At 35.1% G+C, this 25,597-nt stretch overlaps 2 protein-coding genes and 1 non-coding gene across 13 annotated transcripts; all 3 read right to left on the bottom strand.

Moving 5' to 3' along the window:
* Positions 1–5,746: 5,746 nt before the first annotated feature.
* On the bottom strand, positions 5,747–8,145 carry LOC130973445 (uncharacterized). Its single transcript, XM_057897962.1, has 3 exons — positions 7,873–8,145; positions 7,088–7,629; positions 5,747–6,260 (listed from the first exon to the last, which is right to left on the bottom strand). The coding sequence occupies exons 1-3, from the start codon at positions 8,054–8,056 to the stop codon at positions 6,000–6,002; spliced, it is 987 nt and encodes a 328-aa protein (XP_057753945.1). The 5' UTR covers positions 8,057–8,145; the 3' UTR covers positions 5,747–5,999.
* Positions 8,146–8,642: 497 nt separating this feature from the next.
* LOC130973443 (pentatricopeptide repeat-containing protein At4g17616) lies at positions 8,643–16,086 on the bottom strand. Of its 11 annotated transcripts, none has more exons than XM_057897953.1 (5): positions 15,358–16,086; positions 12,846–12,936; positions 12,179–12,346; positions 10,661–10,975; positions 8,643–10,573 (listed from the first exon to the last, which is right to left on the bottom strand). In XM_057897953.1, the coding sequence occupies exons 3-5, from the start codon at positions 12,290–12,292 to the stop codon at positions 8,876–8,878; spliced, it is 2,127 nt and encodes a 708-aa protein (XP_057753936.1). In that variant the 5' UTR covers positions 12,293–12,346; positions 12,846–12,936; positions 15,358–16,086; the 3' UTR covers positions 8,643–8,875. The 11 variants fall into 11 exon arrangements, with proteins under 11 accessions (XP_057753936.1, XP_057753934.1, XP_057753933.1 ...); XM_057897951.1 differs by adding an exon at positions 13,716–13,834 and having other exon boundaries at positions 8,643–10,975; positions 15,358–16,084; XM_057897950.1 differs by having other exon boundaries at positions 8,643–10,975; positions 15,358–16,084.
* A 9,107-nt stretch (positions 16,087–25,193) lies between these two features.
* LOC130977200 (small nucleolar RNA R71) lies at positions 25,194–25,297 on the bottom strand. The gene has a single exon (XR_009084903.1). It is a non-coding gene; the product is annotated as a small nucleolar RNA R71 (small nucleolar RNA).
* Between the last annotated feature and the right edge of the window lie 300 nt (positions 25,298–25,597).

Raw genomic sequence — 25,597 nt, 5'->3', positions numbered from 1 at the left:
GTAGTGCTGAACTTGTCAAACCATTCACGAGGAGCTTGCTTAAGTCCATAAAGTGCCTTGTGAAGGAGACAAACCTTACTAGCAGGACAAGGATATCCCAGAGATGGTTTCATATAAATTTTCTTTTTCAAATCCCCATTAAGAAATGCATTCTTCACATCCATCTGACTGAGAGACCATTTTTTAACTGCGGCAATGGCAAGAAGAGCTCTAACAAACGTAAGACGAGTGACAGGAGCAAAAGTCTCTTCATAATCAATACCATATTCTTGCGTACAACCTTGAGCAACTAGGCGGGCCTTATAATGGTCAATAGAGCCATCAGAGCGAGTCTTGATCTTGTATACCCATCTACTGTCCAAAACTTCCTGATCAGAAGGAGGATAAACCAAATTCCAAGTGTGTGTTTTTTCAAGTACCTGTATTTCTTCTTGCATTTCTTGTTGCCAATTTGGATTTGTGGAGGCTTCTCTGAATGACTTAGGTTCATTTTGATGAAGGATAGTAGAAAAACAATGATAATCAAGAAGATGAGGAGGAGGATTCCTTACCCTAGAAGAACAAGCAGGAGGAGGAGGCATGACGGTAGGAGCAGGATCATCGTCCGGTCTGGAATCATCGGGAGATGGAGAAGACGAAAGAACAGGAGGCTGTGGAGGGTCACTCGAGATAGAATCTGTAGAAACATCTCTAGAAAAAAGATCAACATTAGGAATTGACTCAAAGGATGAGAATCGAGAAAACATGTGATGCTCCCAGAAAATAACATGACAAGATATACGAATACGTTTAGAGAGGGGATCCCAACAACGATAACCCTTGTGTTCAGTGCCATAACCAAGGAAACAACACATACGAGCCCGAGGTTCAAGTTTACTATGTTCATGAGGATGAAGAAGAACAAAACATACACAACCGAAAATTCAAAGAGAATTATAATCTGGGGAGGTATGATAAAGACGCTCAAAGGGAGTAACATTACCAAGAACAGAAGAAAGGAGTCTATTGATAACATGAATAGCAGTAAGAACAGCTTCACCCCAAGTACGCTCAGGACACGAAGAAGAAAGGAGCATTGCACGGACAGAGTCAAGAATGTGACGGTGTTTGCATTCAGGTCTACCATTTTGTTGAGATGTACCAGGACAAGAAAACTCAAAGTACCATGTTCTGCAAGAAAGGTTACGAGTTTAGAATCACGGTATTCCATAATATTATCACGTCGAAAAACCTTAATGACCTTGGAAAACTGAGTTTTAATCATAGTAGCAAAGTTGATATAGATCTAAGGTAACTCATGGCGATTAGTCATCAAGTAAACCCAAGTAAAACGAGAATAAACATCAATGAAAATAACAAAGTATCGAGCTCCGTCCATAGAGGCAGTGGGAGCGGGGCCCCAAACATCAGAGTGATTGAGATCAAAAGGAGAGCAAGCAAGAGATGAATTATTGTGAAAAGATAGAGCAGGTTGTTTGGCAATTTGACAAGAAATGCAATCAAAAGATTCATTTGGAACCTGACCTAAAACACCTTGAGACACTAGAGGACGCAGTTTTGCTAAGGAGGTGTGGGGAAGACGTTAATGCCATAAGTGAAGGGTAGAGGGAGAAGAAGAAGCACAGAGATTTGGTACAGGAGGAATATGAAGATTCTCGAGTTCAGACAACCTTCCGACCTTACGTCCAGTCCCGTTGATTTGTCCCGTCCGAGGATCCTGTACACGACAACCAGAAACAGAAAAAGTGACTTCAAAACCCATATCAAGTTGACCAACAGAAATAAGATTAAATTTTAATTTGGGAATATAATAAGTATCAGGGAGATGAAGAGTTGACTGTGATATAGAATCCTTGTGTGTTACGTGCAAGAGGGAGCCATTTGCAGTATTGACAGAAAGCCCATTTGTAGTGGTAGACAGGGACGAGAAAATATTACGCAACAGAGACATGTAATTAAAGCAACCCGAGTCAAATTACCATTTAGAATTACCTGGAGGGGTCAAAAAAGGAGCAGGGGTATTACCAGAAACAGAGAAAAGATGCTGAAGAAGAGATACAATATCAGATAGAGAGACAAGAGACGGGTTGAGTGGATCAGGACGTGGTGGGTGAGTAAGGCAGGCAGTAATTAAATGTCCCAAGAGCTTGCAGTAATGGCAGAACAGCTGTGAACAATGGTAGCTAATATGAAGTTTCTGGTGGCATGTGCGACATTCAACAGAAGGACAGTCGGAAAAGAGGTGCCCAGAACGGTTACAGTTTCAACAGAATTCACCCTTTCTGTCTGTGACAGCAAAAACATCTGACTTTTCAATAATAGTAGTCACAGAGATCAAGAAGAGGAGAGAAAACTATAATTTTGGAGCAGAAAATGAGGAAACAGATGGCAAAATCGGAAAGAGCTCACCAAAAAACCTTAGGGAGGGTCCCACTGTCGGACACGTCAGCAGCCACGTCAGATGCCACATCAGCTGCTTCGTCAGCAGAGCAAGACACATGGCAACACGCGACAGGAGGAAGGAGACGCGTCAGGGCTGACGCGAGCACGGAGCTGGCAACGGGTCGGAGAATGCGGGTCGGTCCGGGTCAGGTCAGACGCGAGCGGGGTGGATCTATGTGGGTGCTGGCGACGACACGTGGCGCTGTCTGGGACCGTTGATCCTGGGCGTGGATCCAACGGTTCTGGATGGCGTCTGGGGAGAGAGAACCTGAAGCGGTGATCGGACTTTTGACGCCGCGTGAGGGCGCGTCCGGCGGCGGTAGGCGGCGAGGTCGACGGTGTTCGAAAGCTTGCAACGAGTAGAAGACGAAGCTGGCGGCGGTGACGAACTAATGTGTCGGGAAGAAGTCGAAAACGGAGGATAAAGTACTGCCGGTGAAACAAGATAACGGAGGTAGAAACCAATTGTTTCTGAAAAAAATAACCTAAGCTCTTGATACCATGTTAGAAACAAGAGACCAAACTAAAGAAAGTGTTTTGTGTATATTCAGTCTTATCAAAAGTACAATATACAAGGGGTATTCATAGGTGCTAAATGAATCAAAGTAATAAAGGTATAGAATCCTATAATTAATATACAGATATGCTATATAAATATAAACGATACTAATTTATCTAAATCGATTCTAATAATTCTCTAACAACAATGTTAACAACCCTTATCATACCCTGTTCAATTTTCATTGTACTACTCATATGTTCATCACCAATCAGGGATGGATCCAAAAATTTTAATATGGAGAAGTCGAATTTTAGATAATTTTTTTCATTCCATAAAAATAATTAACATATAGTTATTAGAGTTAGTTTTTTAAAAGATTTATCAAAAAATATATATATAATTATAATTATAATTTTTTTCACAATTTTATTTTTAAAATGATAATTACATAAAAGAAATATAACAATATCAATAGTACATTATAAAATTATAAAATGCCAATAATTTATAGCGTGTTTAGTTAAAAATTATCACATATCTTATTAATTAAAATTAATTCTTTCAAAACTTTTAAAAAATTTGAAAATAAATTATAAATTATTAATTATTTGAAAGACACAGTACCCTTATAGAATACAAGATAAAAGATATCTTTATAAAATTTTTTCTTTTAACAACGTAAATTTAAAAAAAATGAGTATTTTTTATAAGAAAATAATATCTAAAGTACCTAATATAATTACTAAATATAACTACATAAGTCATTATTAATATAATAATATAAATATTAAATATATTAATATAAAAATAAATATAGAGATTATTATATAAAAACTAATTTGAAAGGTACAAAGACTTGAGAGTATGATATTAAATTAGTTAAGTAAAAAATATTAGAGAATTAAACAATTAAGGCATAAATCCATTACATAGTAAAAAATAATACATATAAAACTATTAAATTACATTATATATTTTTATTTTTTAAACACATATCTCATATATAAGTATAGTTTCTTAAAATTTTGAGGGGACGGAAGCCACTACTCGCCCCCTCCTAGGTTCGTCCCTGTCACCAATAATAAACCAATATAATAAATAATTTCTTATTGTTTGGACTTTATTTCTTTAAATTTCTTATAAAGCCAGACTTCCGAAAAATCTAAGAAATTGTGTGTCATTTGAACCAATATTATCTAGTTATCATGGTGCTAGGTTCAAGTTCACTATCTTAAATATATTCATATTTCATTGTTTATATATATATTTTTTGGTGACTATGTTTCATTGGTTATATTTATTTTGCCAGCTACAATTTTTCTAATATTTACACTTTATAATAATGATCATAATTCTATGAATATAACTATAACAATTTGAATATGAAGAGTATTTGTTATTTTTCACATAATATAAATTGTAGATGATAATAGTGTGACGACTATTAATTGATTACAATCGCCTTGGATTGATGAAAAAATGAAGATGGTGGTGGGTGGATTTTGGGCTGAGGCAGAATTGTATGTTTGAGAAAAAGCAATATAGGAAGAACTAGAAGATCCCTGAAAGTTTTGATCTATGACCAAGACGATTACACAAATGCCACTGTTATCTTGAATTCGGTTGCCATGAACTTCGACCTGCACGGCCAAATCTTGCTCCACGACCTCTTCTACCATTCAATCCACGATTTGAAAAAGAAGATTGCATCGAATTCTACTGGACATAATATATTGAGCTACACCAAGCGAAGTGTTTTTAAACTTTTCAAGCATATCCTCATGTGGTATGAGAAGAGCTTCAACTTCTCCAACTGTGTAAATTTCTAGTTTTGCAAAACTCATCCGGAAAAGCTCACAGATTGCCTTAATATGATCTTTAGGAGAAATGTAATGGCCAAGTGTAGAGAGTAAATCGACTATTTTTTTTTTACCTTGTTCAAGAATTCAGATACAGAAAATGTTACCCAAGGTGAAAAAAATGTAAGTATGTAATTCTCTACAATTATTAACCTAAGATAAACACAATGAATTGGAAAGAAATTAAGATTTATGAGTATGATGCCAAAAAACTTTTTTTTTTCAAATTATATATTCATTATTTAAATTTACTACAGTATAGTCTCATTTTTATAGTATAAACTAGCCTTATTCTCCATATCTTATGCGAGAGATTATATTGAAATTAAAAGGTTTAATTACTCAGTTGATCTTTATAATTTCATCAAATTTTCAACTAGATTTTTATACTTTTTCTCTTTCAATTGGATCCCTATATTGCTTTTAATTTTATAATTAAATCCTTCCTAGTGTTTTGCAAATTAACGATATTCATAATTAAAAACCTTATTAGATTTTTGACCGCATACATTTTGAGAGAAAAATTCAGTTAATTTTAACGTTGTTGATATAAAAATGTCTTAGTTACAAAATTAAAAACAGTGTAAAAAACCAACTGAAAAGAAAAAAAAAATATAGAAACCTAATCAAAAATTTAGTAAAACTATAAAGACCAACAGAGTAATTGAACCAAATTAAAATATCATTTTTCACAACTACAAATCACATTAATTTGTTATATATATAATATCTTATACATAATGTTTTGGAATAGACACAATAGTTTGTTACGGATAGACACAATAGTTTGTTACGGATGTAGCTCGATATTCAAAATGTTTTTCGAAGAATTCATTGTTGATATGAAGTGAGAGATGTCACTGTTAACTCCATATCTTATACTGTGATTAATGATTGACAAATAACAAATATAATTTAAAAACTCCATGATGATTCAACACAATGGCCAAAACATGTTGCAGATGATTCATATTCCACGAGTAAACTACAAAATCCTTGCATTAAAATAGCAAAGGAACTTTGATATGTGTAGAACTGTCTCAGTTATAATATTGAAAACACACATCTAGTTAAATATACTCATATACACATAGACACCAAGGTGAGATGTTCTTACCAGAAAACAAAATCTCTACCAAAGATTATGCAATATCTACACATCTGATTCCCTGATACAAAGTTAAGATGCTTAGTGTTTAATCATCAGCAAAGTATCTCTCCTCTGCATCAATATTGGCTTCCCTCATCCAGTGATCATCAAGGGTCTCATCATTATCTATCTTAGTGTAATCTAGATGTTCATGATCTTCCCCTAATAAGAACTTCTGCTGCATAATGTACGTAAATTGGTTCATGCGGTCTTCCAGCTCTTCTGCAGATAGAGATGATTCCTGACTCTCTCTGGCTGGATCGGAAGCACCACCATCATCACTTATATCGGGTTGATTTAAGTGTCTCTGCCAGAGCAAAAACAAATGAAATTGTTTTAAGTCCAAAAACATAGACATAGTTTTCTACAACCAAAGTTTTAGATATTAACATGCGTACAGTGATTTTGCATGTGTAAGCTACAAGAGTAGATTATGCAAGACAAAGTCAGTCAAATTTAGTAGAAAGTTCATAGACTCAATTATAAATGGTGGTGTGCAGTTGAGATTGCGTATAAGAATTGGATAAGATTATGTAACTAATCACTTCAAACTCATCTGTTGAATCTAATTCATCAACATACATGGTCGAAAACCAACTTGAAGAAGCTGGAGAACATGGTTGAACTAGATGGTATCCTAACATAATAACATTTAATTTGCCATTTCTTTGCCCCACACAATTTCTTGTTCTTGGTCAATTGAATCTCGGCATGCAAATATATGATGCATATGTGATTGCTGCTTGCCACAGGCATACATTAATACATATCATATCCCTCTCTTATTTAGAGAGAACAGCCAAACAAAGACTGTCCTGAACCCTTGACCATGAATAACGATGAGTGTCCCAATTCAAATACAGTTATTTAGCAGAATATCCAAATACAAGTAAAGTACACATTAAGAAACATTGTCACCAAAGTACCAGAATGCTCATGCTTCTAGATCAAATACAACACATAACTCCTTAACCAAGCTGAGCATAAAGACTATATAATAAGCTTACAAATTAAAACCTAACAATATCATAAGCAAGGTGTTGCAAGATTATACTGATAGACACAACACCAAAAATAGAATTAAACAAAACAAACTTGCATTGAAACAGGTTAAGAAAGTTTAAAGAAAAGTACCTCAGCAGACTGCGTGTTGCTTCCATCCTTTTTCCTTTCTTCATTCCGCTCCTTCTCCTCCTCCTCCTCCTCCTCCTCCTCCTGCTCTTCTTCTTCTTCCTCTTCCTCTTCCTCTTCCTCTTCTTGAAACCCCTCATTACCGACCCAATCCCTTTCGGGCACACCCATCCTCTGCTGCTCCCCTCTAATCTTGGCAACCAGCTCAGCTTCCTCACATCGTCTCATTAAAGTCTCAGACCAGCGCTCCCCGGGCCTAGCCATGCCCCTGCTGCTCTGGTCCTGAAACTTCCCAACATATTCATGGTGCAGGTAAGGCTCCCTTTCCCTCATGGCGTCTTCGGAGAAGTAATGCCCATCATACACCAATTTATCCAAGTAAGCCCGCCTTCGGTTCTTCACGGTCACTGACCGCATCCTCAACTCCTCCGAAGTTGGGCTCATTATGCTCCTAAGCCTCTTTAGATGCCAATTAACCTCATAGTCGTCTTTCATGGAATCAAACTGTCCCAGCTCATCGCTAATAAGCTCAGAACCATATCGTTCTAGTACAAAAACAGATTATAACCTTACTAAGGATACAGTAATAAGTTAACAAGAAAACCCTAACTCCATTGTTTCTCAAAAGCAAGCATAATCAACTTTGAATTCATTTCTATATTCACTCTCGATATATACCTAAAGTTCCAAGAAAGTGTCCAATCAAAATAAATAAATAACAAGACATTACAACACCTTTGATGCTGAACTTCGTTGATGGAGAAGAGTAAGGGTTTAGAATTAGATACCTAAAAAGAGAGGAACGTCTCTGGAGAGAAGGTCGCGGAAGATTTGCTTGCGCTGGGAAGGGAGAGTGGCGGAGGATTGGAGGGCGCGTGGGAAGTACAGGTTCTCCAAACACGATAGCCTCTCCGATATTTTCTCCATCGCTTCCGAACTCATCACCTGCTTCTTCTCTTTCTGCTCTTCCATCTCTGTTTCTCTCTGTCTCCTTGCTCGCTGGATGAATCTTTTTTTTTTTTTGGACGTGCTCGGTGGATGAATCTTGAATGCTGATGACAAAAGAAAAACAATGTTTTATTTTTGCCATGGAACTGAATGTTTGTTGTGTCTGCCATCTTCTCATGCTCATGGGCCACCTTAACTTGGCCCGTTTTCTTGGGCCTTATTCTCTCACATACATTTTCTTTTCCTTTTTTTTGGGTCTTATACACTCTTATCTTTATGTTATGGGCTTCCTCATGTAGTTTAGTTGGGTTGGATTGAAGATACTTCGGTCTTCATGACCCAAAAAAATGATACTTTGTTTGCTTCACATAGAGCTGCACGGATTCAAATCCTCTTGGAGAAATATAAAACCATGCTAATAGTATGTACCCATGCAGTGTGTGAGTGTATAATGCATGAATGTAATGCCTAAAATTTGGGCTGTCCAATCCACTTGACCCAAAAAAAAAAAAAAGAAGCTTTGGATTCTGGTTAGCAAATAAAGACCACTGAAAATTTTTCATTGATACTCCACATGATGTAGTTACATAATTAAATCAATTTACATGCATTAAATCACTAAAGTTCTATTGCATGTGTTCATAAACATCATCAACCATGAAAATGATTTCATCTACAAAGGTTGCAACTGGCAACATAATTGCATTTATCGGCAAAGAACAGCAGCTATGAATCTATGATTAATGAGCTAAGATCAAATGATGGATCCATTTGATGATTGATAGGATTAATGAATAATACTACAAAAAGTACACCATGACAGATGGATATTTATTGGAAAACTCAAACTATACCCACCCATTTCCTAAACTCCTGAACATGCTCAAGCCTTTTGAGTTGTGCTTCTGTTCTTGCATCTGATGCTTTTAAACTCTTATAAAGATTTTTGTGAAGTCTTAAGAACTCAACTTTATACATCAACTTATCAGCATACATGTTTTGGTCTCTCATATGGCCAATGACTTCCATCACTCGCTCAAAGTATCCACCGCGAAGAAAGTTTATTAGTAGTAACTCGTATAAATCTCTATTTGCCGGAAAACCACAACCCTTCATGAATCTCTTAATCTCTCCCCACAAGATTGTGATCTCACGATACATACCAAGAGATGAATATCCACGTAGCAGATAAGCAAAAGTCTGAATAGTGGGCTGAATGTTCATTTCAACCATTCTTCTATACACCTTTAGTGCATCTTCCATCATTCTAGCCATGCAAAAGAAGTGGATGGAAGAATTAAACTCATACACCAAAGGGATAATCTGATCTTCATCTTTCAATATTTGAACCAAGGTGACGACCAAATTCGATTTACCAAGTGAATCTGATGTTTCCACACAGTGAAAGTGTTCGTGGATAGTATCATCAGCCAATTCATTATCCAAATGAACCCTTGTCATTTGTTTTAGCAGTGCATTTGCTACTCTTTGCATTCTGCGCCTACGATATGCTGACAAGAGTAACATATATGTATCCCAGTCCAATGGAGATCCAGCAGCCTCTGCATCATCCAAAATGTCATGAGCAGATTCAAGCCATCCAAAGTAAATGCAAGCACCAATTGCATCAGAACACAAACGAGATCCTGCTACTGAATATAGTTCCTCTTGAACGCTAAGTAAAAGCTTTGAAAGTTCAATAATCCTCCCATCTTTCTTGTAACCGGTAATGAATTTTGCCAGTGCTCTGTTGCTGAGAACAAGTTTTTGACCCCTATAAAAGATCAGGTCTTGTCTACCTTCAGGTTTAACGACAGAATCATTCTGCAGCAGCTCAAGCTCAATATGTATCTTTAGTCCAGTCCTAAGGTTACGCGATCCAATTGCAATAGAGCAAGGGTTTTTAAGATCTTTCCTATTTTCTTTATGATCATGACGATTATGTGAACTATTCATATCAAAAACAAGCTTAGCAGCAGCATCAATGTCATTAAACTTGAAGTGCAAGCTCAACAAACTATCATAGAATTGTCGATAGAGGCGAATGAAAGCAGCTGACACACTATCAATGTGATCTTTTAATTCCCTTATTTCATCTCTTAAACCATTCATCTCTAGAATCTGTGAAACTATTACAACAGTGTGTGCATCAACCACTGTCCCAGTTAGTGCCACTAATTCAATCAGCAACAAGCCCTTCAAGGGTAAATTAAACCTCACACAAGCATCAAGAACAAGGCAAAAGATTGATGCATCTGGCTTAACCACATCCGCAGATTGAGCCTTTTTATCCTTCAAGCAAATGTAAAAGTCACAAACCTGAGACAAATAGTTACATGCAATATATGCTCCAATCTCTGTCTTCACAAGGTGCAAGAAGACCAAGCACAACAAATGCATAGGGGGCACACACCCCTTATCCAGCATCAATCTAAGAATCACCGCTGCAGAGGTTGACATTTGCAACCTTGCCAAAGAAAGTGCAAGTTTGGTTAACGTATCAACATGAACCAAACCAGAATTATTCTCCTCTTTAACCACCTGCAAAACCAAATCAAAAGCTTTTCTCGTCCAAGAATGATTAGATGAATAAGACAGCTGAACAATGAGCTGGTTTAGCAACTGAACCTCAGGGTACCCATACAGTGTCCTAAAATCCTGAAAGGATTCCCATCCTTCATGCATCTGATGGTTTCTCAAAGCAGTTTTGAGCTTCCCTAGTAGAATTGCTTTGGTAGAACGTTCCCATGGTAATCTTTCACAGTCACTACTACTAGAAGTGGAAATTTTTTGCAAAATGGGATTGAAATGCCCAGGAAAAAATCTCTGCAAAGTTGAAGCCTTTCTGACCAAACAGCTGTGCAATGGAATGTATCTTGTGAAAGGAAGAACCATTCCAGGATGCCTGTACCTAATGAGCTTGATGCATGCACGACTGCACGACTGCAGTGCCAAGAGAGTAAGAAGTTACAAAATAAAAGAGATATTATCAATTAAATAAATAACAATTTTAGAAGCAACAACTACATAATCCATTATTCTCATTATACACACTTAGAATTAGGCAACTAAGCCTCATACTGCCAAAAATAAAATAAAATAAAATATACAGGAAGAAAGAGAGGCTGTGATGGCTGAGGGACAAATGCCACCTGCAGAACTAACGACAACAGCGATGGTGAAGGCCTGAAGGCTCAATTGCTCAAGGCTGAGAGATGAAGGAGTGACGAGATCTTCGGTGGGGTGAGACAGAGAACATGTGGAAGCAGAGTTGGATTAGAAAACTAATAGTATCTGGGCCCAAAAGTTCCCGCTGTTTGGGCCATCTAGTTTCACTTTTCTTTTTCTTTTTGAACATTTTTATTTTTATTTCCTATAAATCCAGCATATAGCTGCACATGTCACTATATCCTTCTTCCTGATGCTTTTGTTTGCTAGCTATATCTATAGGAATTGGTCTCATTTGTCTGCATGTGCTTCAAATATTGGCGTTGGAAAGTCACCAAATGTGATAAAAGGTGGAAGTCCCCAAAGTCTTACCACGTGGCTGGTGACATATGGAAATTTCAAAAGTTAATTAAAGCACCTAGTTCAAAGAGAATAAATGTAAATTCAAAGAATGAAGAAGTGTGTTTGAAATTTGGACAATCTATTGTTGAAAATCTTATCCCCTACATATGCATCATTGATGCAAACTTTACCTATAAAAAACAGTGATCACTCAACAGAAGAGCAAAACTTTCTTTTGAGGAAAAGAATCCAATTCACTCCTCCTTTACTGTTACCTATTTTTTCTACATCAAATATTTTACATGTACCAAAGCATCACCATTATCACATGCAAACACTTCATTGTCATTTACACACTTTCATTTACCCAACCATCACAATTATCACACACAACCACTCCATTGTCATTTACACAGTCACAACATATATTGGGTATACACAGTCGTCTCTGCAACGTTTCAATTCACAAACATTACAGAAAATAAATACAATAAGAGAGAACTGAAAACCAATTCTGTGTGACTTGCACAATATCACACCATCTTAAAAGCAAGAATAAAGAAGAAAGAAGAAAACTGAAAAAACAGTGGAAGAAGATAATAGGAGCAAAGAGAAGGGAAGAGAAGGGGGCACAACTTCACCAATGGCTACTTCATCTGAGCCGCCACCGGACATGAGGTTGCTGTCTTCCATAGTTGGTGAGTCGCCGAAAAATCTAAATGAACGAACCATGGTGGTCGCAAGTTTCATGGAGCCACCTTTCCTCTCCCCAGTCTCCTCTCTCCATCTCCCTTCGCTCTCCCTCTGTGTCAGAAGCCCACATTCGTCTCATTATCAAACTCTCTCTCCCCAAGTTGTTGGTGATATATATGTGACTTAAACTAAAACCAAGAGCACGCATACCCTTTGATATATGTTTTTTCTTACTTGGGTTGGGCAAGCATGACTAAAACAAAACAAGCCCACTACAATAGTCCAAAACAACAATGCAGCACACTCCCTTCTTTTCCTTTATTTATTTGTTATTTGTTTATTTTTCAAAAAACCATGAATGTCAAAGGAACCACTAACTTGAATGATTATGTCAAAAATTTTAACAAGGATAACTCAGAAAAAATGTAATAACAATATCCAAAGCCAATAGCATTACTATCTAAAGGCTTAAAGGAATGCTAAGGATTAGCTTAGGGAACTATAATGTGTCCATGACAGACAAGGGAGCTCCATATGAACCAATTATTACAGTTCCAACTACAGCAAATTCAATGAGCACACACATATTATTAGAAATTATATAATTTACCTTAGGGTCTGTCCGCAAAGTCAACTTTAAACATGCCTTACTATTTCATTTGGCCAGTCTTTTCTCATGCAGTTACCAATCTTTATTTTTCCTGCACAAAACCAGATGTTAAGTCATCAAGTTCATCATGATATAAGATCCATCATATTTGTCAGTGATGAAAAAGGCATGAAAACCTCAAGCTCATCCATAGGATGTTGAGGTTTGCAAAATAAAAGTTCCAGACTTTATGGTTTGAATTCAACCATGCTCCCTAATCCATGCTTTCATGTGCCCGTAATTAATCTAACAGTAGCTCTGCTGTTAACAATTTCAACTCTCATTATTCTTTATCAGAAAATTCAACTCACATTAATTCCAAGTTCCTTAATCCATGCTTTCATGGGCCTATAATTACTCTAATTCCTTTCTTGGTTTGAATTCATAGTAGCAGTAGGTGGTGTTGGTCATTGCAATTTAACTTTGAACAATCATATGCAAGGCACTCACTACATTGTGTTTGATGAGGATGGATTAGTGAACCTAAATGGCAAGCAAAACAGAAGCAAACTAAGTCCTATCTCCTTCCATTTGTCTTTAATTAAATTCAAATTACAAGCAAAACAAAAGCAAATTAACGGTCCAGAATGTTAATTGGTTCATTTTTTCATAAAGTAACAAGGTTTAATCATACACAAGCAAATTACGGCTATTAAAGAGCTCTCCCTGAATTTAATGAAGCTTACTCACACACTGTATTTTCACCCAATAAAGAGGAAAAACCAGAACTAATCTAATAAAATAAAAATATAAAAACTTGAACTAATGCATATTCTTAAGAGATCAACTCATCAGTATTGAATAAGAAATCAAGATATGGAGAGAACTGACAAAGGCGACGAGAAAGAGAACACATAGCAGCAGCAGCAGAGAAGAGAGAGGACGCAAGGTTCTGAAAACCGGACCGGTCATCAAACTGCTCTAGTCACTGGTTCACTGATCCAACCGGTCTAACCGTGGTTCAACCAGAAAAACCGTTCCATAATAAAATAATAAATAAATTATAAATAAATATTCTAAATATCTTTCAAATTTAAAACCCTACATAAAATATCACAAACTAAATGTAATTAATCATCAAAATATGCAATAACTTGCTGCAAATTTGTTGATAATTAACATAATTATACTTCCATTAAAAATAGCTTGGATTGAATTACAATGCACAAGTTAAAGATAGAGAATATTGTCTTAATGTAGCTAAGTCAAAAAGTAAAACAAAAAATGATAGTGTCGCACAATAAACACACAACAGAGCCTGAAACAAACACACAACAGAGCCTGAAACAAAAACACAACAAAGCCTGAAACAAAAAGAATCCAACACGGAGGAGGGATAGCAAGTCGGCAGAGATCAATAATTGTTATAAAATAGCAACCAAACAATGAACAAAACAATGAAAACAGAATTTTTTTACATAACAGAACAATGAAAACATGAAGAATATAATAAATCAAAAGATCACCAATTGCAAATTTTTTAATAATTATAGAAGTTAGAACAGTGAAAAATGAAGAAAGATTAACAGATTTCAACCCAATTTTACCAAAGCTCATCACAATGATTAATAACAAAAAAAAAAGCAATGAAGGAACAGTGAATCAGTAACATAGGCAGTGCAAATTCAAGAAACTTTAATAAAATTTAACTACAGACTATAGAGTTATCAATTTAAAATTTATTATCAAATACAATCAGCAAGCAAAACCAATCAACCAAGTACTGACTGGGCATTCAGAAAAAAAAATCAAAAGAACATTTAAATCACAGCAAAAACACAACAACAACAATAGGAACATTTAAAACAAAGCAACCTAAAAATAAAATCTAAAAATCACCATTGCTGAAAACAATGATTTGATACGTGTATGCCCAAAGAATTAAAAGCTAAGCTTAAAGGAAAGTGAAGAATACCCAAATCAAAGATCCTTCAATCACAGCTTAAATCAAGAACAGAAAATCACAAAAAAAAAAAAAAAAAAGTAACAGAAGAACAACAGAACAACAACACAAGAACAATTAGCAAATTAACAAGTTCACAATAACAGTAAAAATTTACCAGAAGAATACTAATGCAAGTGGAATCATCATGCTAATATGTTTTCTGCAAAGATGCTATTTGTGCAGCTAAAATTTTCTAATTACTAAGATCCAATTATTCTTATTTCACATGCAATCACTAAGTTTCTAAAAGCTAGAAATTATAAAACCAACCAGAGATATGGCTAAAGGATTTCATCAAACATGTTGAGTGCGGTAAAATTAAAACGAAATAAGAGAATTCAAAGCTTAATATCAATGTGATAGAGAAGAGAACATAACTATTGTAACTTTAATTCAGTCTGAAAAAATCCAAACCACTACCAAATCAAATAGTTACTTATTGTAATAGAAATCAGAAGTTGCAGAGTTTGAAGCAATGTATTGGTGTTGTGTGAGTGTATTGTCTGGTGGCGGGTTTAGGGAACTCACGGCGGCGATAAAAGAGAGCAGTTCGACGGCTAGGTGGAGCGCGCGGGTTGGTCGCAGAGTTTGAAGCAGAGCAACGTGGCTTCCAAACGCGAATGCGAACTCGACGGTGAACGGCGAAGAACGCGAACGAAGACGACAGCTGAACGAAGACGTGAACGTGAACGGCAAACAAACGGCGACGGAAGCGCGGCTGAGCAGACAAAGACGACGGACGCCGAGCTCGAGGAAGCAGCCGCGATCGGTGACAGCGAACAGGGGTTGAAGACGGACGGCGGCAGTATGCCACTCCTTGCGGCGGTGGTGTAGGCTCACAGTGCTAGGGTTTTTTGGCTGGGTTTGTGTGATTTCTTTCTGAATGAAAGAAAGAGGGAGAAAGAAACGAAGGAGCTTCCGTTTTTCACCGGTTTTCTAAACAACGGCCTGACCGGATCGTTAATGTTGCCGGTTCGTGGTTGAACCGGACGGTCCGACCGATCTGGTCCAATTTTCAGAACATTGTAGGTGACTAGGAGTGATGTTGGAGAAAGAAGTGTGTTTGACAGAGTGATAGACTGGGGTGGAGTTGTCGGAGCAGATTTGGGATTTGGAGGAGGTGGAGGCCGTTGAAAGAAAGGATGAATCTTGGCTCAATTTGGGCCGGCTTGCTGGTTAGAACCAGGACCAAAGAAATGTAGATTTAGTTATAGTAATCCGATTCCAGAAATGATTGTTCGGCTCCTGTGCACTAGAAATATTTGTAAGTTGGAAATTTCATTAGCAATTATTTTATTCGGGTGAAATATCCTTTTTAAAAGCATTGTGAAAAATATAAAGTGATATTTAAAGCTGTCCACGAATTTCGGCCGAGTGAAATTATCTGTTTTCATCCCACCAAAATATCTTTGTAGTTCGACAAAAATGTCTTGATCCATATTAGTATTTCATCCTTCTAATTCATATTTGTATAAAACACCAATATAGCATCCATTTAAAAAATAAATTCGAAACAAAAGCAACAACTGCAGCACTAATATATAAAATATGAAAAATACTATTTGTACATCACTTTTCAGTCAACAATTTTAGCTATTTTCATTAGGATATAATAAAAAATACGGTTACAAAAATAAACGTATAAAGATACACTAGGATTCAAAGACAATACAACGCGCTTAGGAATTTTTTCATCATGCTAAAAATCCCTTCTTTTAATCGCGATTTTTTCTCTTCTCGATAGAGGAGTTCCACTACATGTACCTCACTTCTCTTCTCTTCGATTGCGTCACTGCATGCACCTTAGTCCTTACTTTTTTCTCTTCTCCACATTTCTCTTTGCTCTGCTTCGATCCCATGGTTCACAAAAACTCTTCTCAGTACCATATTCTTTTGATTCTTGTTATTTTAGGGTTTTGATTATAACTTTTAATTCAATGAGGTTTGTATTTAATTTACTTCGTATGTTAATTTTTTTATTCCAAATTTAATTTTAATTTTTTTATTATTTATTTTTTATTCCTGATTTGATTTTAATTTTTTTATTCCTAATTATCCATTATCTATTTTAATTTGCATCTGAATCGAGATCTTCATGATTGTGGAGCTAAATACGTAGCATTGCCATTGATTTTGTTGCATACATTTGCATTGTGTTGTCTTAGGACTTTTATTTTAAAGAATTTTGGCATTTGATTTTATGATGAAACTGAAATATATGGTGTCAATGTAGCTAAGTGTTCTAAGTTTAGAGAGATATACAACATAGCATTTGATTTTAATTTTTTGATTATCCATTTTTTATTCTTGATTTGATTTTAAATTTTTTATTATCCATGTTTTAGGTTGTTTCAAGCATAGGAACGGCATTTTTCTTTGTAAAAGATTATGAAACTTTTTATACCAAATTATGCAAAAAAGGTTGATTTTTCATGAAATATAAAAACTACTAAGTGGGATCAAAATAGGCAGATGATATACTAAATATTGGTATGTTCTAGAGCTGGTTATCGAAGATCAAAAATTGATCCATTAAAGAAGACAAATCTAACTTTTGAACAAAATTGTGAAGTTAGGATTATTGTAAAAATGGATAAGAAGCTAGAATATGTGTTAACCTTTGTGAATATCCAGCATAATCATGCTATTAGTCCTAGCATGGCAAACACTTTGAAAAAAAATAGGAAACTAAGCTTGCATATCAAACGGATAGCTGAAATTAATAATGAAGCTGGTGTTATAACGAGAAATACCTATCAGAGTTTAGCAACTGTTGTTAGTGGCTATGACAAATTGACTTTTGCATGTGTTTGATGTATAGGAATAGGTAGAACTTTAGAATGATATAAGACGGTGTTATTGAAATGCTGGGTGCTTTACACCATCGTGATGTCAGCGTAACAATAATTGGACGGTCCGAGTTGTGGGTATAATAATGGGACAATCCGATTTAGAGGAACCATTCAATTTGTCTGATGCCATCAACGTGTCGCGCATACAAGTCCCTCCTCTTCAGTTAACCCCAGTGCTCACTGTCTCTCACACATCACTTTCTTCGAACTCACTCTCTTCAAGTCTCTTTTTACTCCAGAAATTCTAATCTCCATTTTTTCTATTTTCTTTTTCATCAACCTCCCTCAATCTTCCATAGAAACAACATAATGTTAAAAAAACAAAAAAAAAAGTTAAAGATATAGATCATGCTGAACTTCACATTATTAATTATTTCAATTATTTTTTATTATGTAAGTTATTATTTTAAATTTTTTAATTTAACAGAAATATTAATGTTGTTAATGTTGATTAAATGATAATTGTTGTCATAATTAAAAATGTATTAAATGTATTGTTGAATTTAGTTAGTGAATATTTTAGTTAGTAATAATGATAATATTGCAGTGGTAGGTTATTAGAAAATATATTTTTAAGGTATTTAGTAATAATTATTAGAATTATATTTAAGTTTTATTAATTATTATTAGAAGTTAGATTATTATTGTGGAATTTCTGTAAAATAGATCTAATAAATATAATATTTTTTAAATTTTAATAATTAATTGATTGTTGTTAAATATTTAACTAATATATTTATTGTAGTTAAGTTTTTTAAAATTTTTAACGGTGTTAGTTAAATAATTTGTAGATTAGCCGTACGTATGCATGCTAGTTAATTAATTAACTAATTAACACTAAATTTAGTATTAATTTTATAAATTAGTAATTATTATTAATAAATTATTAAATATTATTAAATAAATTATTTGATAAATTATTTATTAATAAATAAATAAATAACTATTTAAGAAATAATTTAATGAATAATTTAATAAAAAATAATAAAAAATTTAATAAATTATTTATTATTATTATTAATATCAGAGTTATTAAAAATAAGAAACTGTTCAAAAATTTTTAATATGTCACTAGTTAGTTATTTTAAGTTGTTAATTATTATTATAATAATATAAATTGTATTAGCCTTATGTTATTATGTGTTGTTAATGTATGTATGTGTGTGAGTAGAATAGAATATAATAAAATGTTAGTATTATTAAAATTATAATTAATTATAATTTTATTTTATTAGTCGGATAAGTGATGGTACTTTGTTAAACATAACTAAATTATGTTAATGATAATAAAAAATATAGTTTTATTGTTATAAATTGTCATATAATAATTAGTCAGTGTTTATGGATAATTTTATTTGATATAATATTTGATTATATTTTTGTAGAGTTTATGGGTGTTAACGTATAACCACTTACAGCTGTCAGATCTATAAAATCCTAGTGTGGAGGAGTATTTACGGCATACTAGTTTTTATTATGTTTCTCATATTAGAATAATTCAATGTCAATCGAAAATGGTAAATGCTCTAATCGAGAGGTGGTACCCTAACACACATACATTTCACCTTCTGGTTGGTGAATGTGCTATGAAATTGGAAGATGTGACTATTATTCTTGGTCTTTTGATAAATGGTCTTCGAGTGACAGGAGTGACTATGAGTAGTCATAATACTTTAGAGGTTGAGTGTTTGCACCAATTTGAGGTTGCACCTAAGAAGTGAGATTGTAGAAGAAGCTTCATCATAAAGTTGTTGTGGCTTTGAAATCTAAAAGATCGTTTAGATTTGACTGACAAAAATGGCATTCAAAGGTATGTAAAATGCCACATCATACTATTATTTAGTACAATCTTATTTGGAGACAACTCTGTAGCAGCCATGCACTGAAAATTTCTGCCTTTGCTTCGTGACTTTGCCAGTATAAGAGAATTTAGTTGGGGTTTGGCATGCCTAACACACTTGTACAAAGCGCTATGTAGGGCATCTCATTTTGGGTGCAAGAAAATCGATGGTCTACTAACAGTTCTGCTAACTTGGGCTTGGATCCATTTACCATTCTTCGCGCCGATTCCCAGTGACTTCCAAGTTTTTTTGTTTGCAAACAGGTAAAATTATCGAATAATAACTTTAGCTAAGTGTTGCACATTGTATTTTAATATTTAGGATAAAATTATGTTAACCAAATAAATAATGTTAGGTGGCTTAACTGGGAGCGTGATGATTGACGCTATAGATTTCATTCTCTTACTCGCTTTAGAAAGTCGTTAGATGAGCTGCAGGAAGGCCAAGCATGTTTTCATTATATTAGTTTTTATTTTTGGTTGAATCTTATTATTATTTAGTGTGTGATCATCTGTTTCTTTTAATATGTCCAATTTGTGTGAGAGGCTTATGGTGTTGATCCCATTGAGGTAGATGTAATTCCTGCAAACATCCATCCGCGCTCAGTTGTTTGGAGCGCTACGGTGCCATTGATATCATTTGAATGGATTGAATGACATACAATCGATAATTTTAGGCGACAGTTTGGTTTTGTCTAGAGAGTCTCTCATCTGGAACGGTGTCTAGACAAAACACACAGGAAAGTCTTGATTGGTCCAAAGAATCTTGACTGATCCACCACCACCACTCATTCATTTTGTGTGATGTAGTGGACGAATAGGTATAGTCACGTTTTTACTGAGTTTTTCGTGCCTCTACAGCATACCCTAGATATTTACATGTATTGGTACCGCACAAAATGTGACAACCGTTTGAACTTGTCGGATCTTATGGTCCAAGAGAACCAATAGAAAAATTCCATTGGTGTTGATGAGAATCAAGAGCAGCAGCCACAGTCACCGCCACCACCACAACCATAACAACAACCACATGCTACACTGATCCAAGAGCCACAGCATTCGTCGATCCCATATATTCCTCACTCAGTTTATCCCGTCATACCCTTACATCAGTAGTATTGGAGTGTTTCATAGTTTGACACAGAAAAAAAAGTTTTATTTAGCCAGCTGATTGGTTCATGGATTCACATCCAGGCCAATCACAATCTAGCCATCAGCCTGGTATGACGTCGGGTAGGTATTCCTTAGATTTGAGACATTCATGCCGCACTCCTTCAGAAAATTTTAGAGGAAAACTATTTGGTAACTCAAGTAGGAGTGACAGAGATCGAGGGATTATACATAGCAGGAACCCATTGTATTTCAATGGGTCTAATTGAAGAAAGCACTAACGGGGTTGATCACAAGACTGGTGACTGCCTAATAGACCATTCGGATGGTGATGATGAGGATAAGGATGAAGATGAGGATGAGGATGCCGATCAGAAATCTCACAACAATGATTACGATCGTGGTGATAATCCAGGGCCTAGTGCCAGTAATGTATTATGTTGGTTGATTACTTAGCATTCTATTTGGTTTTTTTAGTTGGTAGATGCAATGTTATTTCTTAGTTTCAAGTAATTTGGTTGATGTATATGATGTAATTATATGTTTATGTAGGTGAAACAGGTACATGTACAAGCGATGCATCAACTCCAACGGATAGAGACAGAGGCTACAATCTTAGAGTTGATCCTTCACATCGTAGCACTAATCGATTCACCCTGTCTACGTTCAATATGGTAGCCAAGAAGTGCAAAAATTTTGTGAATTATGTTAATTCATTTGGTGTGGATGTTGTTAAGTTAACTTTTTTTATATAGAATTAATGCGAATGTCATAGAATACCTGGATACAATATAAACCAATGCAAATGTCCTAATGTTCTTGGATATGATGAGCGGATAATTTATACGTTTTTTGGCATTATTTTTAGGTAGTTTTTAGTAAGTTCAAGCTACTTTTAGGGATGCTTTCATTAGTTTTTATGCTAAATTCACATTTCTAGACTTTACTATGATTTTGTGTGTTTTTTTGTGATTTCAGGTAATTTCTGGCTGAAATTGAGGGACTTGAGCAAAACTCTGAAAAAGGCTGACAAAAGGACTGCTGATGTTGTTGGATTCTGACCTCCCTGCACTCGAAATGGATTTTCTGGAGCTACAGAACTTCAAATGGCGCGCTCTTAACGGCGTTGGAAAGTAGACATCCAGAGCTTTCCAGCAATATATAATAGTCCATACTTTATTCGGGAATTGACGACGTAAAGTGGCGCTCAACGCCAAGTACATGCTGCTGTCTGGAGTAAAACGCCAGAAACACGTCACAACCCGGAGTTGAACGCCCAAAACACGTTACAACTTGGCGTTCAACTCCAAAAGAAGCCTCAGCTCGTGGATAGATTAAGCTCAGCCCAAGCACACACCAAGTGGGCCCCAGAAGTGGATTTATGCATCAATTACTTACTCATGTAAACCCTAGTAGCTAGTTTAGTATAAATAGAACATTTTACTATTGTATTCAGTGTCTTTTGACCACGTTTCATCTTTGGTCTCAGTTTCGTATTATTCTTCATCTTAGGAGGCCATTGATCACGTTTTGGGGGGCTGGCCATTCAGCCATGCCTGAACCTTTCACTTATGTATTTTCAACGGTGGAGTTTCTACACACCATAGATTAAGGGTGTGAAGCTCTGCTGTACCTCAAGTTTCAATACAATTACTATTATTTTCTATTCAATTCTCTTTTATTCCTATTCTAAGATATTCGTTGCACTTCAACTTGATGAATGTGATGATCCGTGACACTCATCATCATTCTCACCTATGAACGCGCGTGACTGACAACCACTTCCGTTCTACCTTAGGCCGGGCGCATATCTCTTAGATTCTCCAACAGAATCTTCGTGGTATAAGCTAGAATTGATGGCGGCATTCATGGGAATCCGGAAAGTCTAACCTTGTCTGTGGTATTCCGAGTAGGATTCCGGGATTGAATGACTGTGACGAGCTTCAATCTCCTAATGGCTGGGCGTTAGTGACAGACGCAAAAGAATCAAGGGATTCTATTCCAACCTGATTGAGAACCGACAGATGATTAGCCGTGCTGTGACAGAGCATAGGACCATTTTCACTGAGAGGATGGGATGTAGCCATTGACAACGGTGACACCCTACATACAGCTTGCCATGGAAAGGAGTAAGAAGGACTGGATGAATGTAATAAGAAAGTAGAAATTCAAGAGGAGCACAGCATCTCCATACGCCTATCTGAAATTCCCACTATTGATTTACATAAGTATTTCTATCCTATTTTATTTTCTGTTTATTATTAATTTTCGAACTTATCATAAATCAACTTAATCCGCCTAACTGAGATTTACAAGGTGACCATAGCTTGCTTCATACCAATAATCTCCGTGGGATCGACCCTTACTCACGTAAGGTATTACTTGGATGACCCAGTGCACTTGCTGGTTAGTTGAACGGAGTTGTGATCACACGTGCCATTATCAGGGATTATTAAGATCCCAATTCATCATACCATGATCTCTTTGGGGTATTCTTGATAGAGCCAATATTTAAATTTCATACAAGTACAAAGAGACCAACTTTGAGGATCACAATTTCGTCCACCAAGTTTTTGGCGCCGTTGCCGGGGATTGTTCGAGTATGACAACTGACGGTTCATCTTGTTGCTCAGATTAAGTAATTTTCTTTTCAAAAACTTTTCAAAATTTTTCTTTTCTTTTTCGTTTTTTCCAAAAATATTTTCGAAAAAATTAATAAAAATCCAAAAAAATCATAAAATCATAAAAATCAAAAATATTTTATATTTCTTGTTTGAGTCTTGAGTCAACTTTTAAGTTTGGTGTCAATTGCATGCTTTAAAAATTTTTTCTTGCATTTTTCAAAAATTTATGCATTCATAGTGTTCTTCATGATCTTCAAGTTGTTCTTGGTAAGTCTTCTTGTTTGATCTTGATGTTTTCTTGTTTTGTATTGTTTGTTGTTTTTCATATGCATTTTTCGTTTGTTAGAGTCCATGCATGAAAGATTTCTAAGTTTGGTGTCTTGCATGTTTTCTTTGCATAAAAAATTTTTTCAAAATTATGTTCTTGATGTTCATCATGATCTTCAAAGTGTTCTTGGTGTTCATCTTGACATTCATAGTGTTCTTGCATGCATCTTGTGTTTTGATCCAAATTTTTTATGTTTTGGGTCATTTTTGTGTTTTTCACTCTCATCATTAAAAATTCAAAAAATAAAAAAAATATCTTTTCCTTTTTTCTCTCAAAATTTCGAAAATTTGAGTTGACTTAGTCAAAAAAATTTTTTAAAATTAGTTGTTTCTTACAAGTCAAGTCAAAATTTCAATTTTAAAAATCTTATCTTTTTAATTTCTTTTTCAAATTATTTTCAAAATCTTTTTCTTATCTTTATATCAAATTTTCGAAAACTCACTAACAATTAATGTGATTGATTCAAAAATTTGAAGTTTGTTACTTTCTTGTTAAGAAAGGTTCAATCTTTAAGTTCTAGAATCTTATCTTATAGTTTCTTGTTAGTGAAGTAAGTAATTTTAAATTTTTAAATTAAATCTTTTTATCTTTTATCATATCTTTTTCAATAATTTTATCTTTTTCAAAATTTGATTTCAAAATATCTTATCTAACTTCTTATCTTCTAATCTTTTCAAATTTGATTTTAATATCTTCTTCAACTAACTATTTGACTTTTTGTTTGTTTCTTATCTTTTCCAAAACTACCTAACTACCTTTCCCTCTCTAATTTTCGAAAATATCTCATCCCTTTTTCAAAAATTCTTTTTTGTTTTAAATTTTAATTTTAATTATATCTTATATTTAATTTTTGAAAATACTAACCCCTTTTTCAAAATTATTTTCGAAATTCTCCCTCTCTTTTCTTATTCTATTTAATTATTTACTAACACTTCTCTTCACCTCTCTTCATCTGAAAATCCGAACCCATTCTTCTTCACTCTTCTCCCCTTTCTTCTTCTACTAACATAAGGAATCTCTATACTGTGACATAGAGGATTCCTCTTCTTTTCCTGTTTTTTTCTCTTTCATATGAGCAGGAACAAGAAAAAAAAAGCACTCTTGTTGAAATTGATCCCGAACCTGAAAGGACTTTGAAGAGGAAACTAAGAGAAGCTAAATTACAACAATCTAAAGGTAACCTTTCAGAAATATTAGAACAAGAGAAGGAGATGGCAGCCGAACCCAACAACAATAATGCAAGGAGAATGCTTGGTGACTTCACAAAGCCAATGTCCAAATTTGATGGAAGAAGCATCTCCTTTCCTGCCATTGGAGCCAATAATTTTGAGCTTAAGCCTCAACTAGTTGCTTTAATGCAACAGAACTGCAAGTTTTATGGACTTCCATCTGAAGATCCTTACCAGTTTTTAACTGAGTTCTTGCAGATTTGTGAGACTGTTAAGACGAATGGAGTTGATCCTGAAGTCTACAGACTCATGCTTTTCCCTTTTGCTGTAAGAGACAGAGCTAGAATATGGTTGGATTCACAACCTAAGGATAGCCTGGACTCCTGGGATAAGCTGGTCACGACCTTCTTGGATAAATTCTTTCCTCCTCAAAAGCTGAGCAAGCTTAGAGTGGATGTTCAGACCTTCAAACAAAAAGATGGTGAATCCCTCTATGAAGCTTGGGAAAGATACAAGCAGTTGACCAAAAGGTGCCCATCTGACATGTTTTCAGAATGGACCATATTAGATATATTCTATTATGGTCTATCTGAGTTTTCTAAGATGTCATTGGACCATTCTGCAGGTGGATCTATTCACCTAAAGAAAACGCCTGAAGAGGCTCAAGAACTTATTGACATGGTTGCAAATAACCAATTCATGTACACTTCTAAGAGGAATTCCGTGAATAATGGGACGCCTCAGAGGAAGGGAGTTCTTGAAATTGATGCTCTGAATGCCATATTGGCTCAGAACAAAGTGTTGACTTAGCAAGTCAACATGATTTCTCAAAGTCTGAATGGATG

This window comes from Arachis stenosperma, chromosome 4 (genome assembly GCF_014773155.1).
Source record: "Arachis stenosperma cultivar V10309 chromosome 4, arast.V10309.gnm1.PFL2, whole genome shotgun sequence".
Taxonomy (NCBI): Eukaryota; Viridiplantae; Streptophyta; class Magnoliopsida; order Fabales; family Fabaceae; genus Arachis; species Arachis stenosperma.
Note: the sequence above shows the minus strand (reverse complement) of the source record. Positions and strands in the feature narration are given on the sequence as shown.